We start from the raw sequence: 21,082 nt of genomic DNA, 5'->3' as shown, positions 1-21,082 counted from the left end.
GCATGTAGAAACTGCCGGATGCTAACTTGCATATGTTGAGCAATTTTCATAATTTGCATAATTCGATTTATTTAGCATAATCCCCCATAATAATGGATAATATGTCAAAAACTAATTGGCCGATTTGAACAATATTGGAGTGGTTTTGGGGGTTATTGAGGATGCTGAATCCATTTCTGACATTTTCTAAATTCAAAATGGCCGTTTTAAACCGGAAATGGCCATATACCAACTGGAAAATCAACAAAAAAGTATCAAAATCACCCCACTTTAAGTTGGTATAAGGCCATTTCCGGTTTAAAACGGCCATTTTGAATTTAGAAAATGGATTCAGCATCCTCAATAACCCCCAAAACCACTCTAATATTGTTCAAATCGGCCAATCAGTTTTTGACATATTATCCATTATTATGGGGGATTATGCTAAATAAATCGAATTATGCAAATTATGAAAATTGCTCAACATATGCAAGTTAGCATCCGGCAGTTTCTACATGCTGGGGACCCATACTCAACATTTCTAACATAAAACATTGGTGTACTCAATATGTCCGGGTTCACAATGGGGCTCTATGGGCTGGCAAGTAGACTATCTGGTAAATCAAGAAATAAGAAATATCTATATTAACCACAAAAAAAAAATGGACTTATGCTGCATTCACACTACAGATATATAGTTGAACGTTTTGCTTGCTTGGTCAATGTTATCTCAATGGAAACCAGCTTTAAAGATACAGGACATACACAGAACAAAGCTTTGAAAGCTTTAAAGCTGGTTTCCATTGAGATAACATTGACCAAGCAAGCTAAACGTTCAACTATATATCTGCAGTGTGAATGAGGCAGTAGACTGTTATTCATCTCAGGTGCTCATGATTATTAGGCCAGTAGAAACGGCTTGGTTATTAGAGTTGCCACTAGAATAGTGCGCTCCCCTGAGTGTGGATCTCCAGCCAGGCTGGGGTTTGTTATCCAGAGCCCGCAAATTTTGGAAGTCAATCGTAGTGAATGGGACATGAAGATTCTGACTGATACATCTTGATCACATGACTCCACAGATGATGTGTACAGATTTTCGTTAGTTTTGGACAAAGTCCGCTATAACCGTCTGTTATAGCGCCACCATGAGGCTGATGCGAAACATTTGGGGCAGAGGTTCCTCATTGGCCTGCTGTGTTGCAATGTTTTGCGCCGTTGATCTGGCGGTGCCTGAGATTAGCTGTTGATAGATGGACAGATGGACAGATGGACAGACAAACAGACGCCCAGGGCCGAAAACACAGCACCATGGGATCGAAAGCCAGTGGTTCTCAAACGGCTTCATGTCAAGGACCCCCAATGTGACATGTATTTGGCTGCGGACCAAATACATGTCACATTTTTTCCAAACAGTTTGGATGTTTTTCAAAAAGCATAGGAGATGTACTGTACGAGCTCGCAGCGCAGCACAAAGTGACTCGCTGTTGGCTTACAGTAGATCTGCTATTTTGGAATATCCAACATATAAGTGGATAAAGTGATTAGAATGAGGGTGATGCTACATTAACAGATTTGGCTGGGGACCCTATTGTTTGGAGCTGCCAGCGCCTGTGTCTGCCATGCACTTCTATGGTTAAGGACGCGCTGCAGCGCACCTCTTCCCAGCGCCCTGCGTCAATAAACGCTGCGTGCAAGTGCTCTACAGATGATATTCAAAGTGCTCCTACCTACGCTCCCTCATAAAACACTTTGTCTGATGCCATGGCAATCAGTGCTTCATAGTGCACTAAAATCAATCAACGTCAATTAGCTTCGAGGGAAAAACACACAAATACTAAAAGGGATTCAGTGGACATTCACTCACTCTTATCGTTCAATTAACTGTTTCTCATTTGAAGTTAGAAAAAGGATTATCTCTCAAGTTCTACTCCCTATCATTGATTACGCAGATGTTGTGTACTTGAACACCACAGATACGCATCTTAAGCCTCTTAATGTCTTATACAATTCTCTGTGCAGTTTTGTCCTGAGGTGGACAATTGGCTGCTGCCTAAATCAAGAAGACAATTGCATTGGCTACTCTTTATTTTTAAATGTATTTACTTTAATTGCCCCTCCTACCTGAAAGAGTATTTGGTTCAATCTACATCATCATATCCACTTAGGCACCTGCGATATCCTTACTTTGATGTACCATCAATAACTAAGGAGGTTGGAAGAAGGTCTTTCAGCCATAAAGCTCCATCTGATTGGAATAATCTTCCTCTATCCTTAAGAGCCATTTCATCACTTGGTCACTTCAAGACTTCCCTATATTCTCATCTTGAGACAACTTGTATGTGTTTACCTGTATGTACAACCTATTTGCCCATCAGCTGATGATGTGGTGGGTGCTGGGTGGGTGCTGGGGTGAGGGTGAGCAAGCTATCTGTGTAAGAATGTATCCGTAACTCTGTCTTGTATGTCCGTATGTCTGCTGTTCATGTTCTTTTGTATGTCATGTCCTTATGGGTCCCTCTTGAAAGTGAGATGCTGCATCTCAATGGGGCTTTCCCTTCAATACAATCTTACAAATCTAAGGAGGTTGGAAGAAGGTCTTTCAGCCATAAAGCTCCATCTGATTGGAATAATCTTCCTCTATCCTTAAGAGCCATTTCATCACTTGGTCACTTCAAGACTTCCCTATATTCTCATCTTGAGACAACTTGTATGTGTTTACCTGTATGTACAACCTATTTGCCCATCAGCTGATGATGTGGTGGGTGCTGGGGTGGGTGCTGGGGTGAGGGTGAGCAAGCTATCTGTGTAAGAATGTATCCGTAACTCTGTCTTGTATGTCCGTATGTCTGCTGTTCATGTTCTTTTGTATGTCATGTCCTTATGGGTCCCTCTTGAAAGTGAGATGCTGCATCTCAATGGGGCTTTCCCTTCAATACAATCTTACAAATCTTACATTCAGTGGACACTATGGATCAAACGGGTAAGCTAAAATCTGTCCATAGTGCTGTATATAGCCTATTATACTGTACCTTTTGTCCCTGGAGTCCCTCCGGGCCTTTAGCACCAGCTGGCCCCTGAGGGCCAGTCAGACCAGAGGCCCCGTCCACTCCTCTGGGCCCAGGGGGGCCCGGTATACCAGGGGGCCCCTGGATGAGACAGACAGGACATAACATGTACAGTTGTAAAGCGAGCATTCACATTGTGCACACACAGCAGCAGTCAGCTTAGAATGGAATAAATCTGTACGGTACCACGTTTGTTTGAGGTTAAAAATCAAACATTGGTTCGAAGTGAAGCGGTGAATTTTTATTCTATGTGTACTAGAGCTTTGAAATCAGTGTTCCAGATCTATATATATATAGATATACATTCTGTGTTCTAGATCTATACTTTCTATGTGCTTTAGTTCTATACTTTTATGAATTTTGAATTCTGAATGATTTTGTCTGGAGGGCCAAATTGTCATGTGAAGCTTGACCAATCCTCAATTCTGCATGCACGGGACATGTACGGGACAGACATTCTCACTCCTTGAGAATCTATGGGAATCCTAAAAAAAACAGGTACGGGACAGACAAAGCCACTCCTTGGAAGCGGCTTTCACCGCTTCAAAAACTCACCCTTTCCCCCTTTTCTCCCTGAGTTCCTTTTGCCCCGATGACTCCGTCAAAACCTCGATCGCCCTACGCAGACACAGAAGGCTTTTTATTGTAAACAGTACATTTGACCCCCACTGAGATACAATATGTGTTCTCCCATGGTGGGAGCTCTCATCATGATGCCACATGACATAATGTATGTATCGTCGCTTTCAGGTGTGCAAAACCATCGTACAGGAAATTTAAAAAAAATAACCTGTGTTCCAATGGATCCAATGTAGTTATTATTTAATGTTTATGACCCCCAGACACACTTAACCACTTTGACTTTACATTTAGGCCTAGAATTATTGAATGCTTTAACTATTGAAAAATAGCAGATATACAAGCTCACAGCGCGGCACAGACTGCCGCGCTGCGAGCTTGTAGATCTGCTATTTTTGAAAAATCGTGAAAATTCGAATTTTGAATCCTTCGAAGATTTTTTAGAAAAACCTATGTTTCTATGTCAGCAATCTGGCCAGCCATCGTCAAAGAAAAGGTCCTTTTCATCTACATGGAGCTCAGTTAGTCTGTTCTCTTCTACAGTATGTCAGTGGTTCTCAAACTTTTTCATGTGAAGGACCCCCAAAATGATATTTATTTGGCCACGGACCCCCATCTCAAAACATTTAGTTCCAGGGACCACCCAGAAGTGAGTTACAAACGTTCGCTTTGAAAATACATTATATTCAAAGATTTGCACACATTTTCACAACTTTTTCAAAAATAGCAGATCTACAAGCTCGCAGCGCGCTGTGAGCTCGTATATCTGCTATTTTTCACTGGTTAAAGCATTCAATAATTCTAGGCCTAAATGGGTTAAACAAATTTCAAAAGTAGAAAGAATAGCAGCTCTAAACTGCTCACAAGGCGCTGTGTTGTGTGAGCGGCTATTTTCGCTACTTTTGCACAATACCCTTGTATGACAAACTAGGGTTATTGAATCATGCAGATGCAAAGTTTCTGCCTGACAACGATAATATGTAACTAGAAAAAAAGATGCAATTCTGGGAAATTGCAAGTGTGGTTGCCTACTGTATATATTGTGATCAATATAAAAAAAATACATTATATTGTCCAATCAGAAAAGGGAAAGAAAAAGTCCATTGAACTCAATGGACTGTTGCCAGGTATGCAAGCACACTAATTACATGTATTAAAAAAGAGAAGCATGCATATCAAGTCAAGATCATGTGAAGAAACCTGATTTCTACTTCATCGTACGAAAGGTGTCGCGCTGTGAAAATATTAGATCTAGATCTCACAACGCATTGCATTGCAGATCTACTAATCTCACCTAGCGACAAGAGTGTAAATTACTGTAAGCATAGGCCTACGGGCCATTTTTTTATTTCTCGCCTATACAGAGATATCCAAAATAGCGACGCTTTTACAAATTAAGTGGTTTGTAAAAGATCTTTTATTTAAAGTGTTCAAAGGTGGTAGTGCTTCTAAAGTCATGATATTTTACAAAACCTTTGAAAGAGAAAGCCATTTTCAACGAGCGCAGAGTGCACCTTGGGTACATTTAAGAGAATCCCACAAGTAGATCAGAGGTAGGTAAAATAAGATAGATTCTTATTCCCTGCATGGGCCTGTGATGATTGAAATTCTTAGAGTAACCCCTTGAGATGTAGCATCTAGTTTTCGAGGGGGTCCTGAAGACAATGATACAATGTAACCATGTTTAGAAGAAGAAAAAAAACATCACACAACAAAACAAAACTACAACAACCACATCTGCCAAGCAATGTCGAATGTGACAAAACAAGTGAACAAATAAGATACATTTGTAATTAATTCATTCTTAATTTTGCTTTTAATTTCTTCAAAATATTAGGTCTGGTGTCTTTGAGATGACATGAGTCACGATGTCACGGCGACATGGCAAGAATCAAACCAATGGTTCAGTTAGCAGGCTGCTACAAGACACTTCATCCCAACACATTGCCAAATATAAACTAGAACTCAAATGCGAATAAAACAACAGTAACTCAGGGGTAGAGTGGCCAGTAGAACAGCCATATGGGTACTGCAATGAGCAGGTTGGTGCCTTGCATGGTTTCCTTGTCACGGCCCCTGCCAGTGTCCATGTGTTAGTCTGTCTGCCTGTGTGTGGGCGTAGGCCAAGAGGGCAAAAGCAAGAGGGCGGAACAGACCCGTACTTCCCGTTTCTGCATGACATAGGTGGATACCTTTTTAGGATGCGGAAGCATGTTTGGAGTCTATTCATTTACAATGAGAGAGCTAACGTGAACACAGAGCAAAATAATAGTTCAGAAGCTATGGTCACTGAACTAAATATTGGACCCGATCTTCACAAGCCACATAATTTTAACAAAATTGTCATACTAGAGTGGCTTTTTTCAGCGACACAACAAAGGAGAGAATCAACTTTATTATCGCTCTTTAGCTGTCCCAGCAACACACTCTCGCGGGATCTATAGCACCAGTAAACTGGTGCAAGATTTGCCGTCAGAGCCGGCGCCCACTTAGGAGGCTTTTTGTAGGATTTGTGTACCATGTCACACTCTAGTGGATCCAATGATGTTGAGCTATCTTCATAAATTAAATATCTTTGGCTTGGCTCCTGGCTTTGCAGACCTGTCTCTGGTCATCTAATCTCACTCACCTGGCTGCCATCTACTCATCAACCTCCACTCCATAAAAGCCCTGGTCTCCATAAAAGCCCTGGTCTCCACGCAGCGTGCTGCCAGGTCGTTTTCACAATCTCCGTGTGGTAATGCTTCTAGCCAGTTATTCCTATGGTATTTTTCAGTCTAGTCTTTTGAGTGTTTGCCTGCAGTACTGTTCCTGTTTTTGCTCTCTGTGTTTTTGGTTTTGGACTTATACCAGTTTTTCCTTCTCTTCAGTCTGCCTGTCTGTTTGCCTGCTCGCCTTTGCCTCTGCCTGCCATATCAGACAACAGCCCCTACCCCAGTGATATTCAACTGGCGGCCCGCGGGCCAAAATGCGGCCCCAGCAGAGCTTTCTTGTGGCCCCTGGAGAACATTCCATATTCCAATGTAAAAATAAATGTAACAAATTATTATTGGATGGTTGGTTGTACAGGATGACCATTTTGAATGTTCAGCAGTTTATTTTTTCACTATGTTGCTAGGCACCTCGGCAACATGGTGAAAACGAGTTCTGAGTGCATTTCAACCATCCATTTGAAACAATTTCTGGGTCTTGAGCAGGGCAGGAATTTCAGGGAGGCCATGAAGGTCATGGCCGCCGTTGCCCCTCAGTTTGGCCTTGTGCCCCTCAAACCAATGGCATGACCTGAGGCCACAGTGGCCTTAATGCCCCAGCTGACTGTACCACTTCATCCTCTGTCTCTTTCTTGTCAATCTGTAGACACCAGTGTCTCTTTCTTGTCATGTAGACAACGGTGTCTTTTGTTGAGATTCTCAGCTATATCTTTATCCATGCCTTATACTTCTTTGCCTTTTTTTCTTGTTACGTCGGCACATTGTGAGCTTATAAATCAGCTATTTGAAATTCAAAAGAATAAAATAAAATAGTTCAAAATGTCTAGGGATAAGGGGTATTATGGAGCTCATTGGAATGAGCTCCATAATGTGATTTTAACTTAACAGTTTGGTTTCTCAAATGCCCTTTGAAATAGTGTAACAAAGTCATGACGTCACTCGCTCATTCCCTGTTTTGCAGAAGTAATTTCTCTATGGAGAATATAACATTGAGTCATCTTAAAATCATCTCATATAAGCATTGTGGTCCAAAAATAAACAAACTGTCTCCACGATATTGTCGGGTGGGCTCTGTATGGTTTATGATAGTCAGTCACTAATATTTGATACAGTCTATATCTGGCAAAAATGTAACTAATTTGGCGAGTCTGCGACAGTAACATTAGCGTTTTCTCAGCATCAGTTGATTCTTCATATCCATATGAGTCAAACCGCTGAGATCATTTGTTTATGTTTGGAACACAGTTCTTATATGACGTGATATGAAAAAAGTCTATTGGAATTCAGAATGGGGTGAAAAAAAAAACAGGACCCAGGTAGGATGTGTAAATGACGTAAAACTTTGCAGCTCTATTAACACTGACATTAACACTAATAAAGAGCAAGGGTTTTTTAAGCAAATGAATACTGACCGGTGGATGACGTCAATGTGACAATTCTTCTCACTGTCTCTAATTATCTTTTGTGCTTTGTAAAGTTCAAAGCCATCATTTGGAAAACGTAGAAAGTGAAGAAGGTAAGGAAGTAGACAACATTTTAGAGATGGCCATGGAAATAATAACAATAATTACACTTGACTTTTAAAGCAATTTTGGAAAATGGGTTATACATTGCTCTCTCTAAGCCTTCCCTCTCTGCTTTCGTACTTACTTAAAAAAAAAAGGAAAAAAAAGTTCAAAGGGATGAGGACAACATCTCCCTCTATTTTATTCATGGTAATATTATTGACCAGTCCTTTTGTCTGTGGCAAAAATATATTTTCAAAGCAGTAAGTTTGATTTGTGCAGTGCTGAGATTCCTTCACCCTTAAATTCAATTAATTCTTTCAATGGACTAAACCTTGTTTTATTTGATGGCCTTTCTGCCCTAGCATTTGGCCTTTGTGCCCTAAAAAAATTTACACCACCCAAGGCCAAATGGCCGGGCCCCTAAAACGATGAAATTCTAGGCCTGGTCTTGAGAGAGAAATAATTCACCTGGATTGTGTCCAGCTTCTCCATCATAATCATCATCGAAATCTAAGCCTGTGCTCTATAAAGGACTGGCACAGAAAACATCAAAATGCATGAATGCAGTATGAAGCAGGCCCTAATAAGTATCTAATCTAGTATCTGCTCTCTTTCCATGGCGACAACCCTTTGGAGTAATGGTTAACAGTTTTACTGTCAGCCCATTTCAGTGTTTTTTTACGACCACAAGAAAACGCTGTTTACACATCTATCCGTTCTGTCCATTCTTTTCAGTACCCTGGGTGACGCTAAATTCCACCATAGTTACACTCATACAACCATGCGAACAAAATGAGCAAATAGCTACTTTTGCGTCGGGCGCTCCACGAGCTCAGATCTTTTTTCGGAAATGAAAATCCGACTTACGGGTGAGGAGGAAAGTGTGTTTTTATGTATAATGCATTCTAACCAGAATCAAAACAAGGCCGACTCAGAATGGACCGTGCACTTCCGCGTTTTCGTTCAGTCACATGATCTGCCACTGGAGGCAAGGCAAGTGTTTCGTATGACACACCTGTTTGTTAAATCGGCAAAAATAATGTATTTTGAGTTCAATGAGTTGTTTTATAACAAAAATAGCCTATTCTCGTCAACCTTCGTCTGTGGGTTGGTTGCCTAATTAATAATTCTCGTCAATCTACCTCTGTGGCTTTGAAAGAGTTAAGATATTGGACATTCACGCGGGAGACCCGGGTTCGAAGCTGGGTGGGGAGGTTTGGATCACCTCCATTACATATATATATATATATGCTTGTTTGTATTTTGTGCCCATCTCTGCCTAATGGACAAACATGTCCATCGTTGTGTCTTATCAGACATATAGCGAACAACAAACGGTGAAACGGTTAACCATGAACATTTTCGTTCATTTCTGTTGTCACAGTCTTGTGGCCCCCGACTTCAATTGATTTTACAATTGTGGCCCACTGCCTAATCCAGTTGGGGCCTACCCCCTCGGTTCCTACTTTGTTCATTAAAAACCCTTGGACTTAAATGCTTCTGTCTTGTGTTCTGCTTTTGGGTCTGCCAGTTTTGTTACTCGTGACATTCCTCCGCCATCGCTGTATGAATGTGTGAGTGAATGGGTGAATATAATGCACAATCTATGTAAAGCCTATTATACAGGAGTGCTACGGCATCACCCGCTTCTCACAGTATATTGCATAGTGCACGACAGCAAGTCGCAACTCGCAACAATATTCCAAATCTCAACCATAGAGTTATAATAATCATAGCTAGAGGGCGGACTGCCCCTGCCACCAGCGCGTGAAGCACCTGGAAGTACCACTACTTCCTGGATCGGCTCCAACGTTGAAGCCAACAGAGCAGAGTGCACTAGCGTTTCAGACGATAGAAGCATGCGCGGTATCGTCCCAAATGCGGAAGTCCTGCAATACCTGAATAGTCCACCAGGCTTCCGAGGCTTCAATCATTGTCTGCGTTTCTGGGGGCTTGATCTTAACAAGCAAGATAGCACCCCATAGCATAGCAGCAAATAACATAGAGACAATTAATGAAAAGCCATTCTGCAAAAAAAATAATAATACAATTCGGAGCTTTGATATCCTCAATCACGTATTAATCCATAATAGAGGGGAACTTGAACTGTGTAGTTTGACGGCTGGCAAAGTGAACCCCTCAGGCTCCAACTCCTCCGAGGAGTCCTCGGTGATGTCATACATTCTGTATTCACACTAATATCACCTGCTTCTGCTCCTCCAATCTTGTTTTACATTTTATCTTTTTTTATTTCCCTCCAAAACTTTGCAATATACATTTTTTGACATTATGTGGTTAACATTTTGGCTACTCTCAGAGAGGCTTCTCGTTTGTGCTTTATCATAAACAAAGACAAAATCAGAACACAAGCACACACACACACACACACACACACACACACATGATTTAGCACAATGAATTTCTATTGGTTGATTGATAATAAACAGGTTGTTGTCTCCAGTCAGTAAGACATTGACACCCACTACCCGATTTAGCAAATTAACACATCTGGTGCCAACCCCCGAGTTTCCCGAGTTTGTATTGATACCAACGCTGTGCCAACCCCGAGTTTCCCGAGTTTGGGCCGTTTTTGAAAAAAAAAAAAAATACATTTTTTCAAAATCTTTTTTTTCAAATTTTTTTTTTGGACCTCCAGAAATGTATTAGGCATGATCGCGATCGCGAAATTGCATGTTTAACCCCCATACCAACCCATTCTTTCAAACATGGCAGCCATGTTTGTTTACATCTGAAGAAAACATAATGGCCCATAAATCATGAATGCCTGAACGGATTTCCAAGCGGATTTTTTTGTTTGAAAGCTGTGAACAGCATCTACACACGTGGTGCATCATCTAGGCATGGGCGTGCACTTTTTACACAATTGCACAATTACATGGAAGTCTATGGTAACCATGGCAACGCGAGACATTGAAGAGAAAAAATCATTGCAACATAAGTGTTAACAGTAATGTTATTTTTCCGGTGGAAAAAAAGAGACGTCTTTTTAATGTCACCTCCTTTGTTTACATCCACATTGGGTAAAAACGTCTGTGGATCTTCAAAGGTTAGTAAAAACGCTCGAAATCGCTGGCAAGGGGAGGCTAGACAATGTTTTAACTCTGTCAGTTAAAGGTCCGCTGTCCCCAAATTATAATAGTATGATACAGTCCTCAAACAGTCTGAAACTGTCTCAGTGTAATCTGCCCAACAACAGCTAACCAGTACAGTAAGTAGTCATACAGTCAGGCTATACAGACAATTGATTTGATTGGCCCACAATGACGTCATAAAATATTAACTTGTTTTTTAAGATGATTCTTTAAGTGACAGTAACCCTTTAGGTGACAGGCCCCCTTTAAAGAGTAACAAAAAATATATATTATATGTCGTCATTTCGGGTGGAAACCTTGTATCTCCAAGTTTAAAATGTGTATGTTCTTTCGCAAAGTAAAGCCCCGCTTCATCATACAAGGCCGTCGCACAAAAGTAGTGAAAACAGCAGATCTACAAGCACACAACGCCTCGCGGTGCGAGGCGTTGTGTGTTTGTAGATCGGCTGTTTTCACTAGTTTAAATCATTTTTAAAACGATAAATGCAAAACAAACGGTTTTGGACATACAAGGTTTCCACCCGACAACGACAATATATATTTTGTTTATATTTGGGTGGGTCCAGGCCTACCCAGGCCCACCCATAGCTACACCCCAGGTACATGTAATCACATGATAAGAAGACCACGCTAAAGCCGGTAAATCCTGGTACATACCTTGGAGCCGATCAGTCCTTCTTTCCCTGGGACTCCGGGGGCCCCTGGGGGCCCGACGTCGCCCTGCAAAGCAGATAGAGCATAATTATGTGACTCTCACTCTAACACACAACAAGCCATAATATGAACGTTGCAATGTTCAACGGACTGTGGTGCGCTCAGATGGTCAGGGACTAGAGGTCTTCGGACCTGCCCGAGATCCGAAATTACCCGCGATCCGAACCGCCCCGAGCCGGGTAACGGGGCCGTTTTCGAGCTTTTACCGCGGGGCGGGCCGGGGCCGGGGCCGTCTGCCCCGGTTCCCCGGGTATCTCCTGTTACCCGAGTGGAGCCGAGACAGGCCGAGATTGAAGTGAAAGCGAACGCAACAACTGCACCAAATAGATAACGCCACACGATGGCACTAAAGATGCAGCATGTAATCTGTTGCATTGGTTGTGAGAACTGACTCACTCAGTCACAACAACACTGACTGTATCAGTTGGATTGTTATTATTATCAAAGATATTAACGTAACGTTTTGGTTAACGGTTTACAATGGAGTTGTCATTGCGTGTTGTCATGCTCTGCAGAGCAAAATGGACACTCAAAGCAGAAAGATATAATGAACAACACATGCGACAGAAAACGATAGCATTAGCATTTGCTAGCCAAAGAAGAAGGAATAAAACATGGATTTATTTGTATTTACAAACTGTCCGCATTGACTTACTGGTCTGGGAAAAGATCATCTTTTGGCGAGAGGCACAGCGCCGCTGACAGCAACAGCAGCACCGTGGCGACGTTAGGTAAGAAATATGTCTGATACAACTCTTAATATAATAACGTTGGCATTCTTTCATTTCGGGGCGACAGGTTCGGGTCTCGGATCTCCCGTTCTGCTCGGGTTTCGGATCCAATTTTTCTAATAACAGGCGGGGCCGTTCGGATCGGATCCATCACGTCTCGGGGCTGATCGGGTAACGGTTCTCAAATTCCAAATGATAGACGGGGCCATATGGGTCCGGGTCCATTTCCCCCGGGTCCTTTTGGGTTCGGGTAGTTCAAATTGGACCCGTGAAGACCTCTATCAGGGACGGCTGAGCAGAAGGCTGTGTTCTGAGAATAGCAGTGTTTCTGAGAATAGCAGAATAGCTGAGAATAGCAGTGTTTCTCAAACTTCCAAATTTCAAGGTCTCCCCTTAACTCTGACAGTGTACAAATGGAACCAAATGGACCTGTTAGGGTCCATTTGTACACTGTCAGAGTTACAGACTTGTATGGGTCAATTTAGACCTCCCTAAAGGAACCTACAGAGTCCCTGGAATCCACTTTGAGAACCACTGTCCTATGGTGCAGAGGTTCAATCAATTGTGTTCCGCCAACTCGGTTAAACAAAACGTCACCTTCTTAAACTTTCTGCTCTGTAAAGCGCTTTGAGCTGCATTTCATGTCATGAAAGGTGCTATACAAATAACGTTTTTTTATTATTATTATTATTAAGCTAATGGCCAAAGACATTTTTTAGGAAAATGATATGTTTGCCCAAGTCAGCTCCTCGTGACATTGGCCACCTCTGGTAAAATCACCTACCTCCTAATTGAAAAGGACATAATGGCCTAGTGTGACTTGGGCCAAAATAGGCAATTTTCTGGGGCCAAAGTCACATTGGTTTAGTGAAAAAATTGGCTAAGTCTGGAGTAAGTTAGTAAATAATTTGGCCTAAATCAGGTTTATCCTATTTAATCCTCTTATGTTACATACCTGACATGCAGTGTTATTTTTATATTAGTCTTAAATGGTTATAAACGTTTTGGTTTTGTTTTGGAAAACAAACAAACAAAAACGACATTGGCCATTAGTTTAAGAAGGTGACGAAAGTACAGTTTTAAGTTCCTATTTATCTGTGTCACAATGAAAACTCATTTTATTGTGACTTATTTTTAGAACGGGTACACATTATTGCGTATCGTTATTTTATGCTTTAACTATTGAAAAATAGCAGATATACAAGCTCACGAGCGCGGCACCGAGTGCCGCGCTGTGAGCTTGTAGATCTGCTATTTTTTTTTTTATCGTGAAAATTTGAATTTTGACCCGATTCTATAAATGTCTTTTGAATCCTTCCCTAACCCTAACCCTTAATAATTGACAATCCAGTGTCGGGTACACATTTTATGCTTTAACTATTGAAAAATAGCAGATATACAAGCTCACAGCGTGGCACCGAGTGCCGCGCTGTGAGCTTGTAGATCTGCTATTTTTGAAAAATCGTGAAAATTTGAATTTTGACCGGATGTCTTTTGAATCCTTCCCTAACCCTAACCCTTAATAATTGGCAATCCAGTGTCTTGCCATTTAGCCAGCCCACAGGTTGGAAACCAGCTTGGTCTTACCTGCTCTCCCTTCCTTCCTGGCAGGCCAGGCCGCCCATGGAGCCCAGTATCACCCTTGGACACAAGCACATAGATTACTTTCATAGCCCTTGTTCTCATTTTGTGTCTTTATTGTGTGTGCATTTATTGGTTGGCAAAACGCAAACATACACTCATATATTGCAACCAATGGGTCTCAATTTCATGTAATGTAATGCTATACCGTCTTAGTACACTCTAATACTTCTGTGGTGTATATTCCGTTTGGAATAATTGGGTACTAATGGTCAATCTTTGACTCCGAGTGACAACGTTTGATATTCCTAATTCCTGTATATTCCGTGTTCCTTATTTCTGTACTGTGGTTGGGACTGTTTGAGACCTCTGGCATGACTATTCATGGGTTGCATTTGTAGTCCTAAACGGCCATGTTGAGGACCAACACAGGTTTTTCAATTTGTCTGATTAGCTAATGTTCTTCGCCAATCAGAACACCTGTGTTGGTCCTCAACATGGCTGGTGTGACTACAAATGCAACCCATGAATAACTCAATCGTTAATTGTGTGATTATTGATTGGGTGCACCTGTCTGAACTCGTTCACTCCTCCACTCTGGACTACAGGTATATTTGGCTTGTGTCCGTTCACACTCCTCATGTTATGAAGACGGTCTTGTTACTGATAGCTCAACAAATAAACCACTGGTGTTTGCAGTGCCCGGTGTTGCATTATGGTTGTATATATAATATATACCGGTATATACTATAGAGACATCATCATACTCCAATGGTGTATGCCAGGTAAATACCCTCCACAGTACGTTCTCTAACTTTGACACATGACCAAACACCAGCTGTGCCATAAAAGAGAATTTATTTGATTCAAAACCTCACCGTGCTATTTCCTCCGGCTAATATCTCCTACTCATACGTACGTCTCCTATTTCTCCTTCTCACCTTCTCTCCTTTGGCCCCGTTCGCTCCGCAGGCCCCCTTGGGTCCCCGGTCGCCCTGGAAACCCATGAGTTAGTCATTGGCAGAGTCACATGAAACGAAGTCGTCAGTCACAGAGCTCCAAAAGCAGCAATTACCTATGCACAGCATGGAATGCTCTTTTCATCTGCCACTTAGCCGCCCAGTACACTGTACACACATGCATGGAAATGAACACCAACGTGCATGGCGCCCACACATTCACCGCTGTATGACTCATTAAAACCCATTCAGAACGGGTACACATTTTGTGTATCATTATTTTATGCTTTAACTATTGAAAAATAGCAGATCTACAAGCTCGCAGCGCGGCACCGAGTGCCGAGCTGCGAGCTTGTAGATCGAGCTTGTAGATCTGTGAGCTTGTAGATGTGCTATTTTTAAAAATCGTGAAAATTAGAATTTTTACCCGATTCTATAAGTGTCTTTTGAATCCTTCTATGGTTTTTTGAAAAAAAAACATGTTTCTATGTCAGCAATCTGGCCAGCCATCATCAAAGAAAAGGTCCTTTTCCCCTCCACTGGAGCTCAGTTAGTCTGTTCTTGAGAGACTACTATGTCAGTGGTTCTCAAACCTTTTCATGTGAAGGACCCCCAAACTGATATGAATTTGGCCACGGACCCCCATCTCAAAATATTTAGTAGTTCCATGGACCACCCAGAAGCAAAATTTGAGTTACAAACGTTCGCTTTGAATATACATATATCCAAAGATTTGCACACATTTTCATGACTTAAAAAAAATATATACAAGCTCACAGCGCGGCACCGAGTGCCGCGCTGTGAGCTTGTATATCTGCTATTTTTCACTGGTTAAAGCATTCAATAATTCTAGGCCTAAATGGGTTAATGAGTGCCCGTTTGCTCAGTTGTTCGCCGGTCTTACTGTTGAGTAACTATCAGCAAGTGCAGCAGAACTCAATTCATTTCTGTATGGCCAACATACCAGACAGAAAGTACAGTAGGAACAAGCTGCACAAGGGCAGCAGGAGATACGGTTAATTTGAAGAGTTCTGAACGCCCTTTGTGGATTCTGAGTGGGCTGATAACGTTTGGATTAGGCAGCGCAACGCCTGATTAATAATAACTCATGATGATATATGATTGCACATCTATTGGCCGACACAAATTATCTACGATCAGAGAGAATTGACTTTGTCGTAGCAAGACGATTTCATCCCAGTTTTGTCCTTTTCACTTTTGGGGAGGACTATGATTCATGCAGTTAAAAGTGGCCTCAGGATCCCATTTATTTAACAAAAGGGAAGTAAGGAATTAGCTCTGCTATTTGTATCATAATAATATGATGTATGAACAGTAGAGATGCACGATCATGACATTTTGGCCGATATCCCATATTTTACAGGCTCTGTCGATACCAATTCCAATACCGATATGTGTATTACATTATTATATTATAATGCAATATAGATTTTATTGGAATCGGTATCAACAGATATGACACTGAAAATATCTCAATTTAATATTTGTATTTAAAGAAATCCAAGTTGAAAAGCCCTGATTGAATCTTCAGCCTTCATCATTAAAAAGGGCTTTTTCAGCTTCACATTGAAATGTGAATATTATAAAACTAAATATCGGCTAAACCGAACGATTCAATACCGATAATGCATTTTTATGGCCGATATGATGGCCCGATTAATCGTGCATCCCTAATGAACATTGGTGGACAAAGTACTTGAGTCAAACCTATACTCCTGGTCAAATACAACTCGACTACAAGTGAAAGTTGCTCATTCAAATGTGTTCTTTAATACTAGGTATTCAAGGTATTCAAAAGTACAACATGCTTTTAAAAATACATGAGTACGCCGGTGGTTTTCAACCAATGGTTCAGGGACCACCACCAGTGGTCCTTGAGGGGGTTCCAGGTGGTCCCCAGCTAAATGGAGAGTTGGTAACCAAAAGGACGAATGGTTTCATTTTACGTTCTCAAGAGTTAAATTATTGTTAAACACCTGAATTACTTAATTTACAAGAAGTGTACACAATTAGAGAATGTAATGTTGTTGTTTTGATCTACATTTGCCTGTTATCTCTCCAATGGTACCAACATCAATACAGCACGGACAGAATTATGGACAAAATCTTATCCAACCATAACAAAATATTCTACGTTTTGGGTCTGAGAGGCTAAATCTCTGTGGCTCAAGCACCCATTCATGGACCTCGATATGAAAAGGGTTGCAAACCACAGCTCTTAAAAATCCATTTTATTTTGAATATCAAAGCATTTTCCCCAATCTATTCAAATGATGACGTATGAACAACATCATCAGCCTCGAACCAGGGTGCATCTAGATTGAAACATGAAAGGAAACGGCAGCCAGCACAGAAATCTTCAATAGATCAATGATTGCATTAGAGATTCTGTACACATACTTGAACTCCCAAACCCACAGGGAGAAATACAAAGATGTGCGAACAGAGCACCCATTAGCCATTATATGTTTCCTGCCCTGCACAGAGTAGACCTCTGACACGCTGTAGAGCAACTGCATGTAAACGGAGCTACTACCTTTAGTTTTGGCGAATATGTCCCCAAATTGTCCCAAAACCCTGAAGGATTTCTTCTGTTTCAAAAAGCTTTATACCAAGCTACCCTTGCCATCATGTATATATTTCTAACGGCAAATTAACATTATTTGTTTTTTAAGTTGCAATGTGACATAGCTTACAGTACACAATGCTGTACCCTGTATACTTAACCATTTCTTTATTAAATTGTTTTATTGTGCTTTTGAAACTTGCTTTGGCAATGTAAACAATATGTTCTCAAACTGAATTGAATTGGACTCTGCATCAGTTGAACAAATCCTCCTGCACAAATTGTGGTTATAATAAAGGTAGTAGTAGGAACTAGGAACATGGTAGTGAGTTTAGTTAAATAAATTGTCCATTTAAAATCATGTTAAAATTTGCCAATGAATACATTTGCAAAATTGGATGCAAAAGCGGAATACATTGACAGCCCAAAAGCCTGTAAATATTGTACAGGACATTAGTTAGTTCAGGTACATCAGGAACCCCGTAGGAGAGCATGGATGTGTACAAAAAACATTCCATTGTGCATACAAAATCTGTATCATATACAGTACAAAGTCGCTACAGCATTTTATTCTTCTTATCCTTAACCTAAAAGGTAGTTCTTGCACCATTTTACTGTATCTGATAAACATATGGGGAGATAAAAGAAAAGGATGGGAATGACAGGGTGTTCCAGCAGGTCTCACTGGCTGCACCTTCCAGTTTGTACTTCAAAGCATGCAGTGGGATCAGCCCATAACCTGCAGTATGCTGCAGTGTCTGCATGGTACTAACTAGAAGCAGTGCTCTTCCGAGCACAGGTCTCCACCAGACCGTGCGTCCTGGTGAACTGATCGGTGGAGTTATAGGTAAAACCACAAATCAGCCTGTTATAGCGCCACCATGAGGCTGATTTAAAAAAAAATACGTGGCATTTCTTCCTCGGCCTAGTGGGAACGTGTGTGCGCGATTTCATGATAATTGCACTTTGCGTTTGTGATTTGAGGCATTTTGTTCAAAACGGCTCAATCCTACAAACTTTGGAAGCCAATCTTAGCCAATCAGGATGGAATATGCCAAATCGGACAGATCCGTGTCGATCACATGACTGTCGAGATACTGCCTACCGATTTGTAGGATTTTTGGACAAAATCTGTAAGAATAGTGCACAGAAATGTGTTTTGCAAACATCGGCCACTAGGTGGCGCTAGAAAAGGCCCATTTGAAAAATTTAGGGCAGAGGTTCTAGATTGGCATCCAGGGAATGTGTGTGCTCACTTTGGCAGCGACCGGGCCAACGGCGACTGAGATTAGCTGCTCACAAACTGCGAGGACGCACGCAATCCTACAAACTTTGGAAGCCAATCTTAGCCAATCAGGATGGAATATGCAAAATCGGACAGATCCGTGTCGATCACATGACTGTCGAGATACTGCCTACCGATTTGTAGGATTTTTGGACAAAATCTGTAAGAATAGGGCACAGAAATGTGTTTTGCAAACATCGGCCACTAGGTGGCGCTAGAAAAGGCTCATTTGAAAAATTTAGGGCAGAGGTTCTAGATTGGCATCCAGGGAATGTGTGTGCTCACTTTGGCAGCGACCGGGCCAACGGCGACTGAGATTAGCTGCTCACAAACTGCAAGGACGCACGGACGCGAAACATCGGCCACTAGGTGGCGCTAGAAAAGGCCCATTTGAAAAATTTAGGGCAGAGGTTCTAGATTGGCATCCAGGGAGTGTGTGTGCTCACTTTGGCAGCATCCGGGCCAACGGCGACTGAGATTAGGCGCTCACAAACTGCGAGGACGCACGGACGGACGCACGGACGGACGGACGGACGCACGGACACACGGACGGAGGGGAAAACATACTCTCCCCTCAGCCTTCGGCTGGTGGAGACAATTAGTAGCCAAACAGGGAGAACAGAAAATGAACTATAGCATAGCACAGTTGCACTCACTCACACAATATGTAGGGCTGTCTCGATCATGACATTTTACACGACGATTATTTGTCACTCAAATAATTGCGATTAACGATTTAATTGTGTTTTTGTCGTTGACAATGACATTTCTGTTTGGCTTTTAGGCTTTGAAGTTGCACATGGCAGATATGACACATAACCTAAATATACAAAGAAATTACTGACATATTTGACAACTTTATACTTAAAAAAAAAAGAACACTGATAGTGGAAATAGCCGATCTACAAGCTCACAACACGTCGTGATGCGACGCGTTGTGAGCTTGTAGATCGGCTATTTCGACTATTTTTTACTTGAAAAACATTTTTCAACATGGAAACGATTATGACGATTATGAAAAATAATCGCGATTAGACGATTATGTAATAATTGTGACAGCCCTAAAAATATGCACACATTTTGCACTAATGTTAAACATCTTGAAATTCTCCGTGTGGTCGAAATACCTTGGCTCCTCGAAATCCATTGACACCGATCTCTCCCTTCTCGCCCCTGAGCCCTGGCAGGCCATCTTTCCCGGGTAAACCCTGCAGAGAAGGAGGCAACAGACAGTCATCCTGCGGGGGTCCTTTCATGGGAAGAGATTACATCTGACAGAGAACACAAGTAGCCTGTCTATCATTATGGACTGGCGGGGAGAAGGGAGAAGCATGTTGCACAGAACAACAAAACTCACCGATTCACCAGGTACACCATGTTGGCCTGCCTCTCCCTGCAGGCAAACAACAACACATACCATCTGTTAACTAGGCCTGTAGAATTAGTATCTACGCACACGTCTGCTGCTAGGGTTAATTGACGATATTCACATGAGTGTCCATTTTGTTACTATTAAGTAAAAGCAAAACATCCACTGTGTGAATAATATCATCGATCGACCTGATTATGTGTTATGATTAGGGATGGAGCTCGAAACAGGCCCGCTACAAACTCGATAACAGCTTTATTATACCCGGTATCAATACGCTTTGGGCTTATCAAGCTTGTTATCGAGCATACATAGCGGCCCATGACGGCATGTTTAAACAATCAAGACAAGAGGCGATCTAGAAATTATTACAGTATTATTCATAATATAAAGACATTTAACACTTATTCCACACTAATGAATGATTGTTTTAATGATATTTAATCAATTGTGATCTACATAGATGGTGGTTATATCGATAAAAGCCCGGCTCAATAAGCAGGATCAATAAGGTGCTCATTATCAATAAAAATGAATGAGTTCCATCCCTAGTCATGATGCTGATAATAGTGTTGGTGCATGGTGGCACTTGCCTTCTGTCCGCCTGGCCCACGAGGTCCCTGGAATCCAGTGGAGCCTCTCTCCCCAGGCTCTCCCCTCAGACCCTGATATTAGACACGCACACGCAAGCGCAGGCAGGCACACACACACACACACACACACCTTCCTTTTCATAACAGCCCCGACATATCTACTACCGAAATCACCTCCTTTTTCTCTAATCGTCTCCCCGTGATAGGAGAACAAATCTCACCTGCTCCCCAGCAGGGCCCTCGTTGCCCTTCACACCTTTCTCTCCTTGCGTTCCTTTGGGTCCTCGGTCGCCCTGCAATGGAGAGAG

General features: G+C 41.7%; 1 protein-coding gene across 1 annotated transcript in view; it reads right to left on the bottom strand.

Moving 5' to 3' along the window:
• The window catches only part of col7a1 (collagen, type VII, alpha 1), a gene marked incomplete at both ends in the record, with an annotated part of 225,733 nt that overhangs the window by 4,561 nt on the left and 200,090 nt on the right, over positions 1–21,082 (bottom strand). The window contains 9 exons of the mRNA XM_080728016.1: positions 3,009–3,125; positions 3,600–3,662; positions 11,613–11,675; positions 13,988–14,041; positions 14,923–14,976; positions 19,940–20,020; positions 20,170–20,205; positions 20,775–20,846; positions 20,996–21,067. Coding sequence (XP_080584142.1) covers positions 3,009–3,125; positions 3,600–3,662; positions 11,613–11,675; positions 13,988–14,041; positions 14,923–14,976; positions 19,940–20,020; positions 20,170–20,205; positions 20,775–20,846; positions 20,996–21,067 — 612 coding nt within the window. The remainder of the gene's footprint in view (positions 1–3,008; positions 3,126–3,599; positions 3,663–11,612; positions 11,676–13,987; positions 14,042–14,922; positions 14,977–19,939; positions 20,021–20,169; positions 20,206–20,774; positions 20,847–20,995; positions 21,068–21,082) is intronic.

Source organism: Nannobrachium achirus (assembly GCF_963921795.1).
Source record: "Nannobrachium achirus genome assembly, chromosome: 6".
Taxonomy (NCBI): domain Eukaryota; kingdom Metazoa; phylum Chordata; class Actinopteri; order Myctophiformes; family Myctophidae; genus Nannobrachium; species Nannobrachium achirus.
The sequence above is the reverse complement of the archived record's forward strand: the minus strand, read 5'-3'. Positions and strand labels throughout refer to the sequence as shown.